The 14,810-nt window shown below is 47.3% G+C and overlaps 2 protein-coding genes across 4 annotated transcripts in view; one reads left to right on the forward strand and one right to left on the reverse strand.

The window, feature by feature from the left end:
- The first annotated feature begins 5,162 nt into the window (after positions 1 to 5,162).
- enpp6 (ectonucleotide pyrophosphatase/phosphodiesterase 6) lies at positions 5,163 to 11,495 on the forward strand. The gene is made up of 8 exons (XM_047015144.1): positions 5,163 to 5,457; positions 8,426 to 8,605; positions 8,872 to 8,983; positions 9,074 to 9,215; positions 9,901 to 10,080; positions 10,166 to 10,303; positions 10,450 to 10,576; positions 10,918 to 11,495. The coding sequence occupies exons 1-8, from the start codon at positions 5,187 to 5,189 to the stop codon at positions 11,118 to 11,120; spliced, it is 1,353 nt and encodes a 450-aa protein (XP_046871100.1). The 5' UTR covers positions 5,163 to 5,186; the 3' UTR covers positions 11,121 to 11,495.
- Positions 11,496 to 12,066: 571 nt separating this feature from the next.
- The window catches only part of LOC124462735 (storkhead-box protein 2-like), a 30,411-nt gene continuing 27,667 nt past the window's right edge, over positions 12,067 to 14,810 (reverse strand). For all 3 annotated transcript variants that reach the window (XM_047014374.1, XM_047014459.1, XM_047014534.1), the window contains exon 4: positions 12,067 to 14,424. In XM_047014374.1, the coding sequence (XP_046870330.1) occupies positions 14,220 to 14,424 (205 nt within the window). In that variant the 3' untranslated portion in view covers positions 12,067 to 14,219. The remainder of the gene's footprint in view (positions 14,425 to 14,810) is intronic.

Below are 14,810 nucleotides of genomic sequence, written 5' to 3' on the forward strand. Positions count from 1 at the left end.
GGAACCGGCTGGGTCACAGGTGTGGGGGGGGAAGGGCGGTGGGTCTGGGCAGGGTAGGGTGGGGAGGATGCGCAGGACACAAGAGCTAAGCACCGTCTCGGGAGAGGCTGTGGAGAAGGGAGAGAGGGTAAAAATTTGACATCAGCACTTGACAGACTGCATGGGGACAGGGTTTACATGTAGTCATTTAGCAGACGCTCTTATTCAGAGCGACTTACAGTAAGTACAGGGACATTCCCCCCAAGGCAAGTAGGGTGAAGTGCCTTGCCCGAGGACACAACGTCATTTGGCACGGCCGGGAATCGAACTGGCGACCTTCAGACGACTAGCCCGATTCCCTAACTGCTCAGCTACCTGACACCTGAGGATTAGTTGACCTTAACTCTAACCTCGGACACACAAAAACACACCGCTGTCACTGTCATTTTGACAATATCTCTTTCTGAGAACAATGAGAGAGAGAGAGAGAGAGAAAGAGAGAGAGAGAGAGAAAGAGAGAGAGAGAGAGAGAGAGAGAGAGAGAGAGAGAGAGAGAGAGAGAGAGAGAGAGAGAGAGAGAGAGAGAGAGAGAGAAGACAGAGCGGTAAGCAATCAGTGGTTGCCATGACCCCTGTGCTGATAACGTACCGGCTAAGAGTAAAATAATCTCAGGGTCAGAGAGAGCTGATCCAGGGTCAGAGTGATCCAGGCTATCTCTGCTGGAGAAACCAGCTTTCGTGTCCGGGCTGAATCACATTACACTGCATTTAACAGATTAACGCTAGACACAGCCACATAGCAAGACCTGTATTTCTGTCTCCGTTAATAACAGGGGTGACAAAGGAACAATTCTGTACTCTGCATTCTCAGGTCCGTTGGAGTTTCTTTGTGTTTGTTGAGCTAGCAGGTGGCGTACAAAGCTTTTACCGTTGTCATGTCAACTCAGATCCAGATGCTGCAACTTCTCTGGCCAGGATCTTTACTTGAAAGTCCTGCCACCCTGAGAGCCAGACTACAGGACATTTCTCCATCCTCAAACCTTGTCCTGGAAACCAGAACTGTCTTGGCACCCTCACAGCACCCTTTACTGTCCCTGACTTACCTGGTGCAGCTCACCTGGAGAGGGACTGGGGACAGGTTTCCTAGAAACTGAACCAGGAGACCGTTCTAGAACCTCATCACACACTGTGGACTCATCATCTTGCTAAATCAATGGTCAGGGGACGTGATTGCATCAGAAGCATTTCTTTATCTTGCAACCCCCCCTCCACTCCTTTATTACACTTAAACAACTTTACCTCGAACCTCCACTCCTTTCCCTAACCACTCATCCAACCTCCCTTCTCACCCACCTCAGAGCCCCAACAGTGGGTTGCTTCCTTCCGCCTGCAGATCTGAGGAGGAAGGCTGGATCACATGATGCTGGCCCAGAAAACACTCACCCTAACCTACACACAGACCTGAAACCACCTTATGTACACACCATAACCCAAAGTCTGAATCAAGTCAAACCACCTGAGAAGGAAGATTAGAGGAATGCTCTCCATCTCCTTAATGACAGTTCACTGTCTAGGAGCCCAAAGAGACCAGCCAGTAAACGTCTCTCTGATTCAACGTTACATTGTTGAACCAGTAAACATCTGACTCCGTTCAGTCTACAAACTACACACATGCAGTCCAACACAAAACATAAACGCACAACGGTGAAGTACCACAAATACAGTAGACAAACACAAAATTATTTACCCAATCCAAACCACTGTGAGCCAGACGTCCACCTGGACATACGTGTGTGTGAGTGTTTGTATCAATGGTCACAGACAGAGAAGCAACAGGACATTTAGATCCAGCAGACCCGCCTGATGTGCAACCTCCGCATCCAATCAAAGGTCGCACGGAACCACCCATGCGGAGCACATATGTCTGTCATTGGTCAGCAGGCTGCGGTGTAAATGTGCAGTCGACTGCTGAGTGGAAGATGTCAGTAGGCAGGCGGGGGGGGGGGGGTATTGACAAATAGGCTGATCAATCAGCCTGAGGTTGCTTAACTTGGGAGGTGATTACATTAGCTTCTGCAATTCAATCACTGCCATCACAGCCATGACATATCTTAGCTTGCAACAAAGTGTGTGCATGTGCGTGTGTTTGTGTGTGTGTGTGTTATAACAGACAGGGAGACGGTTTAATCTACAACCTGTGTTCATGCTGATGTATTTTACCACTCATTTACCTGCTCTGCATGACTGCGTGGCCCTCTACACCGCCTATCCTCCCATCCCTCTCTCCACATCTACACCTCCCTCCCCCCTCTCCCTCCCCCCTCTCCCTCCCCCAGGGCAGCAGCACCCTGGTGTAGTGTGTGAGGTCACAAAACACCATGCAACAAGTGCTTCCATACGCATGTGTGTTAATGTGTGCATGCTTGTATACATGTGTGCTTCTCTGCGTAAGCGTGTCGAGTCTGTTGGTGTCCCAGAAGACAGGATTAGACGGAAGTTAAAGAGAAAGCTGGGTTGGGCCATGTTTCAGCATCCAATCAGAGAATGTCACCTTTCACCTCAAAACCTGCAGTCCGAAGGGGCAGAAGCCCCCTTTTACCACTCATTTACCTGCTCTGCATGACTGCGTGGCCCTCTACACCGCCTATCCTCCCATCCCTCTCTCCACATCTACACCTCCCTCCCCCCTCTCCCTCCCCCCTCTCCCTCCCCCAGGGCAGCAGCACCCTGGTGTAGTGTGTGAGGTCACAAAACACCATGCAACAAGTGCTTCCATACGCATGTGTGTTAATGTGTGCATGCTTGTATACATGTGTGCTTCTCTGTGTAAGCGTGTCGAGTCTGTTGGTGTCCCAGAAGACAGGATTAGACGGAAGTTAAAGAGAAAGCTGGGTTGGGCCATGTTTCAGCATCCAATCAGAGAATGTCACCTTTCACCTCAAAACCTGCAGTCCGAAGGGGCAGAAGCCCCCTTCTGCTGGGGGCTTTAGAGATAATACCTCCAGGGTTGCAAGCGTCACTGACACACGGTCAACTTTTACAATGTTTTGACTGCGCATATTAGTATAGCCAAAAGATTGCAGACTATAGTCTGGATTTATCCATCTCTTACTGAAACTCACAAATTAAGCTACATGAAAATTCCCAACGCTGAGCGGTACTTGCCGCGACGTGGCTCGTTGCTGGACGTTAAACAATCTACAGGGCTACACAGTTACACAAACATAATGACGACACATCTACGAATAAATAACTGTTATTCCGATAAGTAGGCCTAATACATCATTATTAATGCGATACAGTTTTGCATGAAAGCTCGTGCCGATTTACACAATCACACCAGTGACACCAGTGCAACATGCAGTTCACTGAACATAGTATTAGGATATATCTCAATAAAGTTAGAAGTAGTAAATACACATATTCAATATAAACTGAAAGCAGAATATAAGCTACAATTTATACGCTTGGAAATGTCCACAATTCCCACCAACCTGTGCCGTGTCCAAGGGTTATAGACCATGCGTTATGCGTAGGACAGAGGGTAGACTCAACACTTAAGAGTTGTACACCCGACTCGTTGAGTGGGGTGTATGGACTAATCAGAAAGGGAGTTACGTGTAACTGGCTCAAATCCTTTTGTAAAGGCACTTCCTATTGGTAGACGTAACCAGAGTATAATTTCTGGTTGCAAATTAAACGATGTACATAGCGTACTGTCCTACTGTCTGCACTGAACTTCGACCGAACATGATCGCAATTATTACTACTGCTATTTAGGCCCATGTCTCGGATTTGTTAATCATAGGGTTTACACACCAATATTTTGTTACCACCTATTGGCGATATGAAATGTATCTGTGAGTCTCGGGGAGGTATTCCACTCTAAAAGTAGCCTTTGTAGCAAAAGGAGAAACAATTGAAAAAAGCTTCCATTCACTGCATTTCATAAACAGAAATATTTTTATCTCAATTGAGTATGTCTATGAACCGTGAGGACCTGTACAAATGTTTATGGAGAGAGTATATATTCCAAAACTATAAATTGTAAGATGAAGGCCAGGAACTACAGGCAAAAACCCTGATTTTTGTTCAGTTTGTCAATTTTGATATTTTTTGGATATTTTGGGTCTATAAACGTTCATAACATGCCACAAATATTGACCCAAAAAGTTTTTTGTTGTTTTTTTTAATGATTTTATACAACCTTCGCCGAGTAAACAAAACCTTAAATCATGGTCTGTTACCATTTTTTATTGAAAAATTTGTCTCAGCAAGTTAAGAAATGACTTAAATGACTTGTATATTGTTGGAAAGCTTATTCTCGCAAGCATATGGCTAGCCAAACCATATGTTGCTATTTACTTTTTTGTCATCGCAGTGAGGGGGGAACACAGCGCGATAGAGAGAACCCATTCTAACACTTCTAAATGTTTAACAGCGATTTTCTCAAAATGGCATCTAGCACACATGTCAAGTTAGACAACTCTTGGCTCATAGTGTTATATACCAAAAAAGAGGCGGAAACTTGTTTTTTTAGCACTGGTCAAGTGCATTTCAACATAAATTAACTGAAAAAACTTTTTTGGACAAAAGCCTCCGAACAATTCTAACCAATTAGTTATTGACTCAATTCAAACAAACCCAAAAGTTCTGACTTCATTTATGATGTGCCGTGTTCCACATTGTATGCATATTTAATGAGAAAACACGTCATTTGCATAATTTATTGGGGTGAAACTAAAAGTCACAATACAAATATATTTTATATTTTGGGGTATATTCATGTCTTAAAGTTTAATTCTGATAGAAGAACAGGATTTTTTTTCTATTCACCTGTAGTACCTCCCCTTAAAGCCCTGTGTGAGAGCAGGGCTTTAAACTAAACACTGTAGACATTCATCTAACGATGTCAGTACACTCATTTGTGTCAATATCACCAATGGAGTGTGTTCTATTCTAATTCAAATGTATGATATGAAGCCTGGACCATGCTGCCATATCAACTACAGTACAATAAAACGTTTTGATCAGTAATGTATTTGCTTATACAACTATAGTTTCGGGTCAGGTTGGGTCGAGCCTGTAACTCCATTCTAGTCTCGCTCAAGTTGTTTGGCACAGAGAACTTTAGTAAATAACATAACCCCGCCCCCCGTCCACTGCGCCTGGGACCCATGCCTCCTACGCATCATTCATTACCGTTAGATGAGAGAAACCCAGAGGATCGCACCAGTCGTCATGTCCAGATCAAACCACCCGTGTACAGTTGCAGTCCTCGTTCTGTTCTTCTCGGGACCCTGTCTAGCAAGCCACAAACTCCTGGTGTTCCTGATAGACGGATTCCGTTATGACTACATGGACAACCTGCACAATTTGCCGGGATTCCGAGAGATAGTGGAGAACGGGGTGAAGGTGGATTACATGACCCCGGACTTTCCCAGTTTATCGTACCCCAACTACTATACTCTGATGACAGGTGCGTATTCCGCCGCGCATGTCGCCAAATCAGTGAACACCGGCACAGTTGCCGCTTGACATCGATTAGGCGACACTCTGTAAACTTTCCAAATTCTTCTTTTGAAAGAACGTAGACTACAGTTGTTGTCGGAGGCATTGTGAAGTTGTCCCGGTGAGAGCAGTCATACAGACAAACGGTGCTTGATCTGTCGTGTAAACGGCAATGAGTCGTTTCTCTCAGATGACAGTAAAAGCTTGCCTCCTAACTGCCAGGTTGACAGGGTTGGCTGAGAGAGAAAATGCAGAGGGAGAGAGAGAGGAAGAGAGAGAGAGCCATGCAGACATGGATTTCAGAGGGAGAGGAAGGCAGAGAGAAAGAAAGAGAGAGAGAGGGTGGGCAGGGAGATTTCAGGGAGATTGATGTAGAACTAGGTACAGTATTGACTAAGGCTGAATAAGACCATTGACAGACAGGAGCCTGGCACTGAGCTTGCCAGAGGAAGGACTGCAGCAGATCCTCTTTACTGGCTCTGCACATTGTACTTTCCCTACTCCCCCCCCCTCCCCCCTCTCTCTCTCTCTCTCTCTCTCTCTCTCTCTCTCTCTCTCTCTGTCTCTCTCTCTCTCTCTCTCTCTCTCTCTCTCTCTCTCTTTCTCTTTCTCCTTCTCTCTCTCTCACACACACACTTACACTTACAAACCATACACACATCAACACGGATGGTGTTGGCACCCACACTGGCTTTATTGTTACTGAAACTGTTGTGTTGCCTCTGTCAACTGTCGCCCAATCAGAGCCCAGAAGGGGAGCATGACTGTGATGGATGGGTCATCAACAGGGAGAGGGCTGGGGGGATGACTAGGAAGCTTGGGTTTGCTTGGTTTCTGGAGTGGGGTGGGCGGGGTAGATTGGGTGACTGTTACAGGTAGAGTGGTTGAGGCAGGGGATGTAGCAAGGGTAGGGGAGGTGGGGTAGACGAGATATTTGGGTTTGCTGTTTTAGCGACCATGTGGGGCTATTGATGTAGGTCAGTAGGTCAGGAAAAGATGACTTGAGGATAGTTGAGCGCGGTGGGGTAGTTGTCTGGGGTTGTCTAAGCTAGGTGGGATGTACTGAACACCTTGTCTTGACTCAGGGAGCAGGAGGGCGAGTGAGATAGGCATGAGGGCAGGAGAGTGGCCACATTATCATCCGTAAGCCCCAAATACAACAGCTCCAGTTGCACCATGGGCCGGGCCGGGCGGCAGGCAACAGTACAGAGCTGATCTGCTGATGGAGGGTGTTTTTCTGGAACATTCTCCTCAACAAAGCTGGGCTCAGGCTACGACCCAAACAATGGCCCCCGTCACTCTCTGCTATGGCCGTGGCCAGATTGAAGTCATGCAGAAACGGACACATCAAGGCTGATCAAACCTTCAGTGGGTGAATGAATGTTTGAGGACAGGAGAGATTAGGAGAGGTTGGATACCATGGTGTCATTTGTCCTTTATGGCGTGACTCCCTCTCCCAATCCTGTGTAAACCTCTTTTTCCCCATAGAGAGCACACTAACCTGATCCAGCTGTGTTGGGGGGTGACGCACACCGAAGGAATATAAATTGAGTGGATCACAGTCAAAACCAAGCCCTAAGTACTGCCCTCCGTAAGGGAACATTAGTTAAAGGACACCTGTTGTTTAAGAGTTGTAGATCCAAGACTCCATGCTTTGTTCGAAGGTATTTTCTATGTACGCCAGCCAAAAATGGGATCTAGCCAGCTGTAATGAGCTAAATTTGTTTTGGGTAGTGTGTTGAAAAACCTATCCTATTTCAGGAAAACACAGTATGAAACATCAAGAGAAATGTGCCTCCTACAAGAACCTCCAGTCCCAGTGAACTTGCAGTTGACCCCTGGAGCTGCAGAGGTCACCTCTACTGTTTATGTTTATATTCTCTGTGAAATTTCAGGAGGATACAAATGGCTAATTGGAGCTTTCACAGAGACCTGTGGGTATTGGTTTGGCAACCGGTTATGGCGGCATCCTTGGGCAGCATTCCTGCTGTAACTAGCTGTGTTTTACAGCACATGCATAAACAACACACAATAGAACTCCTCGAACTCCGAACAACACAAAGCGCATTGTGTGGCCTTCTGGTATGAAATGTGCTGTATAAATAAATAAAGTTTAAGTTTAGTTTAATTTGTGAGACAGCAGGGAATGTGGTTTGGTCCAGCCCCCACCTCCTTTCAACCAGGGCAGTCCACAGTCTAACAGCCTTCACACGATTCACCTCCAAACATAAACCAGGGCTGCCGTGTACTTCTGAATCTCTCTGTGTGTGTGTGTGTGTGTGTGTGTGTGTGTGTGTGTGTGTGTGTGTGTGTGTGTGTGTGTATGGATTTGTAGGGGGTTACATATTAGCCAAACAACCCAAACTAATTCCCCTATGGTTTAAAGGAAGATGGGAAACTAAACAGTGTATTAGCATGAACCAAATAATGCCAATACCAATACCAATATAATTCCAGGTATTTGACTCTATGGGTTAAATCAGAGCTAGAATGGTCAAAGTAAGGTTAAAATGAAATACGCATTTAATAACTTTGCAAATGAATGAAATAAATTACAAAGCAAACATTTGACAAAATGAAGGTTACCTTTTACCTACACCACCATGATTATTGTAAATAAGAGAGACAGCAAGATGTGAGTAAGGAGAAGGAGTACAAGGACAAGCCAGAGCTGAGCAGAAAGTCTCAGGACATCAAGAATCCACAGAACAATGCTTCGCCATTCCCTTCATACACAAGCACAACCAGACCAAACCTCGACCCTTATCAACATATGACTAGCAATGCCCAGTAAGTTACACAATGAGGTGTGAGAGCCATCAAGTAGAGCAACTCCAGGTTTATGTGTGTGTGTTTATAGGTGTGTCTGTGTCTTTGTGTATGTATGTGTGTGTGCGTGTGTGTGTGTGTGTGTGTATGTGTGGGTGTGCACGCAGGGCGGTACTGTGAGGCGCACCAGATGACCGGTAACTACATGTGGGACCAGGCGTCGCAGAAGGAGTTCCTGATCGGCACCAACCCAGACAGCCGGCTGCCCTTGTGGTGGGACGGGACCGAGCCCCTCTGGGTCACCATCGAGAAGCTACGCAAGAGGGCCTACATGTACTTCTGGCCTGGTATGTCTCCAAGATAGCCGAGAGGGATGGTTACTTTCACAAATTTGTAAATATTAAAAGGATTCAAGTGAACAATTTACTACTCCCACAGCCCGGTCCGGACCTTCTCAAGCCGGTAGCCTTTGGCTCCCGGTTGGGACAGTTGTCGGCTGGTTCTAAAAGCCTCATCTGTTATCTGCAGTACTCTGTCTGTTGCCAGGTTTGAACTAACCGTGCCTGGCTGAGGGCTGTGGTACTGACTTTCCTCTGTTCTGCCTGGTTCTCAGGTTGTGAGGTGGAGATTCTCGGGGTGCGGTCGTCACACTGTGAGGAGTACGTCTACAACCCTTCCGAGAAGAACCTGACGGACTCCATGGAGAACAGCCTTAATGCTCTACAGTAAGGCCCTTTGAGTAATCCCTCAGTTCTCGAATAAAACCTAGAAAATTCTGTTCAACACCGTTCTGTGGGATTATATTTTGTTTACAGAAGAGGGCAGGCAGACATGGCCGCCATTTACTATGAGAAGATTGACGTGGAGGGGCATCACTACGGGCCGACTTCGAACGAGGTGAAGACAGCTGTTGAGAGACTGGACTCAGCCTTCCAGATTCTCAACCAGAAGATAAAGGTAACGTGTATCAGACTCTCAACAAACCTCTACAACCCCTAATCCTCACTCAAACTAAACTCTGAATTTGAAGCCTATCTGTAAGGACAAAAAAGAAGGCTCCTGTTCAAAACAAGTCAGCAAATTAGGTCAGATTAAGGAGGGAGAGGAGGACTGTGAACGACCAGGCTGTACATTTACATTTATGCATTTAGCAGACGCTTTTATCCAAAGCGACTTCCAAGAGAGAGCTTTACAAAAGTGCATAGGTCACTGATCATAACAACGAGGTAGTCCCAAACATTGCAAGCAGCCAAAACATGAAGCATACATTGTGAAAAACTAAACAAGTGCCAAAGGGAGGACCCATAAGAGAATGCAGTTATACATTAAAGTTACTTATTAAAACCACATGAACTCCAAAAAGTGCAAGACTGTACCTGTAGAAGAACAATCAACAGTAAAATATTTCACAGCGAGTACAAGAGTACAAGAGTTAACTTCGTTATAACTAACCTACAAGAGCAACACGTCTCTCAATAAGAGTAATTGTGATCCTGGAGGAAACTAACATCAGGTCCAATCAAGCATTCCTAAGTACCGTTGTACTCCCGGAACAAGTGCGTCTTGAGCCTTTAGTAGCTGCATGTGTGTACTGGTGCCAACAAACAGCATGTGGTGACTGACGTGTTCTGACGTGTTTCAGGAGAAGAACATGCGTGACGTCCTGAACGTGGTCATGTTCTCGGACCACGGTATGACAGACATCAAGTGGATGGAGAAGGTGATCGAGTTGGACCGCTACATCAACATGACAGATGTGGTCAAGATGATGGATCGTGGCCCTGTGGTCAGCCTATGGCCCAAACCCAGCCACTTTGATATGGTGAGGCCCAGTGTCACCAGCCAGCCAGTCAGTTGTCATGTAGCTCAGCACGTCGTTTATACCTAAATCTACTGACTGCTGTCAGATTTACCGCGCTTTGAGGGGAGTAGCCAACATGAAGGTGTACCAGAAGGAGGAGATTCCAGATCGGTTTCACTACCGCTCAGGAAAGTTTGTCTCCACTCTGACTCTGGTGGCTGATCCAGGGTGGTTCATCACTGAGGTGAGAAAGGACAGGTCAGCTTATTATTAACATCACTTTGTCTGGCAGACATTGGGTCAAATCCGGTTTGCGAATACTGTCCGATATTGCTATGTTGTTGATCTTTGACTCAGGTGTGATTCTAACCCATGTCTCCATGTTACTAGAATAAGGCCAAACTTCCTTTCTGGCAAAACAGCACTTCTGGGGAGGCAGAGGGCTGGCAGCATGGTTGGCATGGTTACGACAATGAGTTTGTGGATATGAGGGGCTTCTTTCTGGCACAAGGGCCAGGTAATTACAAGTTTATCAAAAGCGGGCACAGGTGTACCTGTGGTATATAAAGACAAACCTGGCCAATAAGTAACAGAGTCACTGACAGTTCTGCGTTTTACATTCTAAATATATTTAGACATTGACTTTGTTTATACCATTTTGTACATCTGTAACTGAACACGAGAAACCTTACAATCAGTCTGTGTAGTAAACCAATCTCAGTCCTGTCCTTCACTAATCCCCCCAGTTACATATTAAACATCATGGATCGTAAACTGGAAGTTATTCATCTACAAACGATCATTTGAATGACTGCCCCATTTTGCGGGTTATCTGCGTGTGTTCGTGTGTCCCATCAGATTTCAAACGGAACGTGCAAGCAGCCCCCATTAGAGCGGTGGATGTGTACCAGCTGCTGTGTCGGACCCTGGGCATCCCGCCTCAGCCCAACAACGGGTCCTGGTACCGGGTGGAGTACCTTCTGAGCGGGGCTGCCAGAAGCACAAGCCCCTGGAGGTGGGCGCTGCTCCTCCTGGGCCTTCTGCTGTTCACACAGGGCTAGAGTCTAGAACCCCCGTGGCTTGGACCCCGGTTGAAACCACAGGCTTGGACTTGCTTTCTCTTCAAGCTCCATCGATTCCTTTATTTATTGTGTTGAATCCTCGCTCTCTGCACCAGCCCGATAAGGCCTTTCTCCTCTGTAGATAGTGTGCCTCACCTGGATGTTTGGATCGACATAAGAACTTTCTAGTGATGATGATGTTGGCCTCTCGGCTTTGACCTCCTCTTCTGCCTCCTCTTCTGTGATGATGCCGATACAATGAAATGTACGTTTGTTTTGTACTCGATCATCATGGCATTTTGACTTGGATAAAGACATGCTGTCTGTGAAGTTTGTACTCATTTGATTTGTCAATAAAATGTTTTCAAATCTGAATTCAGGCCCGGAACAATGAATGTGTGAAGCTGATAGGAGCCGGCAGGCTGTTTCTCCTGATCTCTCAGGTCGGGTCCCTTCCTCTTTCAGTTTCCCCCCGGGTCCTCATACCCCCTAGGTTACAATCACCACATAACTCTAATAGAGGGTGATTTCTGGGATCCCATCAACAGTAGAGGGTGATCTGAGTCTGTGAAAACAAGCAGGCAGAGCTGTAGTTCTTGCCTTTAAGATATGGAGTCTAGAAATGTCATTACAGAGGACCTGATAGATCTGGTTTTAATCAAGGTTTACAACAGATCTTGGACACACTTCCCTCTAGTGGCAACTGACGAGTACAGCAACACAGGCACCCACAGATTCACTTGGTGCCCTAAAGGGACATTCTCTTTCTATTTCATTGATCTACTGTTGGTTGTATCAGAATCAATATTCCCTGGATCTAATGACAGTGTTTCAGATAACAGAACTAGCGCTCTAGACTTGAAATACTAGCATACTAGTACAACTAGTGGCGTTCGAGGAGGAGCTTCCTTTAACCACGACAGTACAGACAGACAGCACACGTGTGTAACCAAACATGTTATTTTATTATCTTAAAAAGTACACCACCCATGGAGGGCATATCACATCCACTACAACAACAGGAAACACCAGTACTACACAAGTAGGGACCCTTAGATATTATGGACATAAAAAATCCCTCTTATTGTTTACATTATTTGACTAGGCATGACAGATAAACATCATTTACAGTATGACATACCGTCACAATTAGAAACAATGTTATTGAACTCCATTATAAATCCGCAGTGTTTAGGGAAGACATATCATGGACTGTCAGCATCTCATATGAAATATGTTCAATATAAACAGGCTCCTACTGCCACCAGAGACCAGGCTTCTGTCTGGGGGATGACCCCACACTCTTAGGGGAAAAGGGGGCTCCCCAGAGCCATAAACTGCGGTCCCTGTGGGAGAACCCTCTGGAGAACACTTCAGGAACCCCTTTATGGTTCCGGGTAGAGCTATTAATGATTATTTTTTTCATTTATCCAACTGAGGTTCTAGCTAGAACTATTTCACCAAAAAAGAGGGCTCTACCGGGAACCGAAAGTTGGTTCTCTCTCCAAGGGTTCTCCCACGGACACGACAGAAGATGTCTTTTTCCTAAGAGTGTTGAATGGCCCAGGAGAAGGCTTCTGTCTGTCAGTGCAAACGGGAGGAGGAGAGGAGGGGAATGAGAGATCCACCTGGTGGATCGCGGGGGCCGGACTCTATAGTGGCTCTACCGGCCACGGCCCGGCTAGTGGTAGCAGTCCTACTGTAGTGGTTGTCGTGGTAACGGGAGTACGCAAGAGAGAGAGAGAGAGAGAGAGAGAGAGAGAGCTGTGGGGCGCCGATGTACGATGTACCGTGAAAACATGCTGTGCTGTGATGGGTCGTCGACGGACCCGCGATATTAGTACCCATTATAAACGGAGGAGGAGGAGAAGGAATAGACGGATTCAAGGCCAGGCTCTTAGAGACAGTGGTCAGCCACCTGCCACAGGCCTGATTCCTCAGCATGGCTCGCCGTCTTGCAGGAGCTTGGCCTGGGCTCAGACACCCCAGCCCTCTAACGCTGACCTGGGACCTGTGTCTGAGAACCTGGTTTGCTGCAGTAGCACACAAGTAACCTCCTCTGGACTCCAGCACTTTGACGTGGTGTGTGTGTGTGTAAGAGAGAGAGAGAGAGGGATAGATAGAAAAAAAAGAGTCTTTTGAGCATTTAGTATGCGCGTGTGTGTGTGAGCGAGTGTGTTTACATTGACATTCACAGGAAAGAGGCTGATGACAGTGTACTAGTTAGAGGACATAGCTAGTGTTTTTGCTGCTGTGGAGGTAGTTTCGAAGTGACTATGAGACCACACAGGGTTAATATGGATATCCAGGCCAGGGGCTTGTCTTTCCCTGTCTGTCTGTCTGTGTGTGGGAGTTTGTGTGTGTTTCAGGTCAGGGGAAGAGAGAGGGGGGGGGGGTGTAGTTCCAGGTCCAACCCTGCTCTGGATGACAGGAATGTAAGTGGTGGGATAGCACCAGGTCTGACTAACCCTAACCCTAACTCGGACTGCCTGTCTGCCTGACCGCCCGCCCACCTGTCTCACGGCTGAGCTACTGTACACTCTTTATTTACAACCCAACAGCACCCCCTCCTCCCCCTTCCTCCCCCTCTCGTGCTCGCACCTGCCCCCAATGTAAACATCTGTCTTCCTTCAGGGCCCAGGTCTGCTGTGGTCAAGTGGTCCATCCCCGGTCCTGTCAAAAGTCGTCATCGGATCCCAGCAGTGGCGTGGCCTCCTGGCCCCGCCAGCTGCAGTGTGTCATGCCTGCTACACGCCAAGCTGGAGCGCCATCGCAGCGCCCAACCAGAAGGGGGCGCCGCAGGGATGCCGCCAGACCAGGGAGGAGGGGCCAACGGAGCAGCGCGTGACCTGAGATTATCACAAGATCAATCGGACACGGATAAAACTACCAGCGGAGAGAACTTAGTAGGACGGTCCTAGGTGAGGCGGTGAAACCTGGGGAGGCTGGGGGGGACGGATGAGGGGGCTTGGGGGGGGGAGGAGGCATGGCTGACGGGCCAGGCAGGAACGGGGCTGGATGGAGTGGGGTCTCTGGAACACGTGGAGCCAGTCAGCTGGAACAGTCCTATCCCTCCCCTGACCCTGGCCCCGCCCCGGGTCACACGCTGGTGATGGAGGCCAGGCAGTTGGGGGGCTTCTGGAGTTTCTCCGGCTGGGAGCTGGGGGGCTCCGGAATGGTCCGGAAGGTAAAGGGGGGGCCGTTGCCCGTGGCGATGCCCAGGTGCCCAGGGCTCAGGGCTAGGTTCTGGCGGCGGTTGCTCTCCACAATGCTGGAAGTGTTGGACGCTAGACTCTCCCTTGTTCTGCACAGAGGAAGAAAGGACAGAAGGTGGAAAGAGAGAGGGAGACAAAGTTTTAGACTGATGCAGAGATTAGACTTGAATTCTCAAATCCAACACAGACCCACCAGACAGTCGCTGTCGGCCGTAAAAAGTACGGTTAAGTTAGACCGTCCTCTGTCGATTTGGTCTGACTTACATTTTGGTCAATACAACACATGGACTTCGTCAAAATGAAAGTGGATTATACGTCAGTGAGCACAGGTCCTAACTAGTTGAAACGGTCATTTATTTTGGGCACCGAAATGGTTTACAGTACAAACTGCCCTAGTTTCCTCAGGAAATAACACGAGTAACTCCACATCTGGGGAGCGTTAGTGTATCCAGATGTGGAGTTACTCGTGTTATTT

The sequence above is a fragment of the Hypomesus transpacificus genome, chromosome 1 (assembly GCF_021917145.1).
Source record: "Hypomesus transpacificus isolate Combined female chromosome 1, fHypTra1, whole genome shotgun sequence".
Lineage (NCBI taxonomy): Eukaryota > Metazoa > Chordata > Actinopteri > Osmeriformes > Osmeridae > Hypomesus > Hypomesus transpacificus.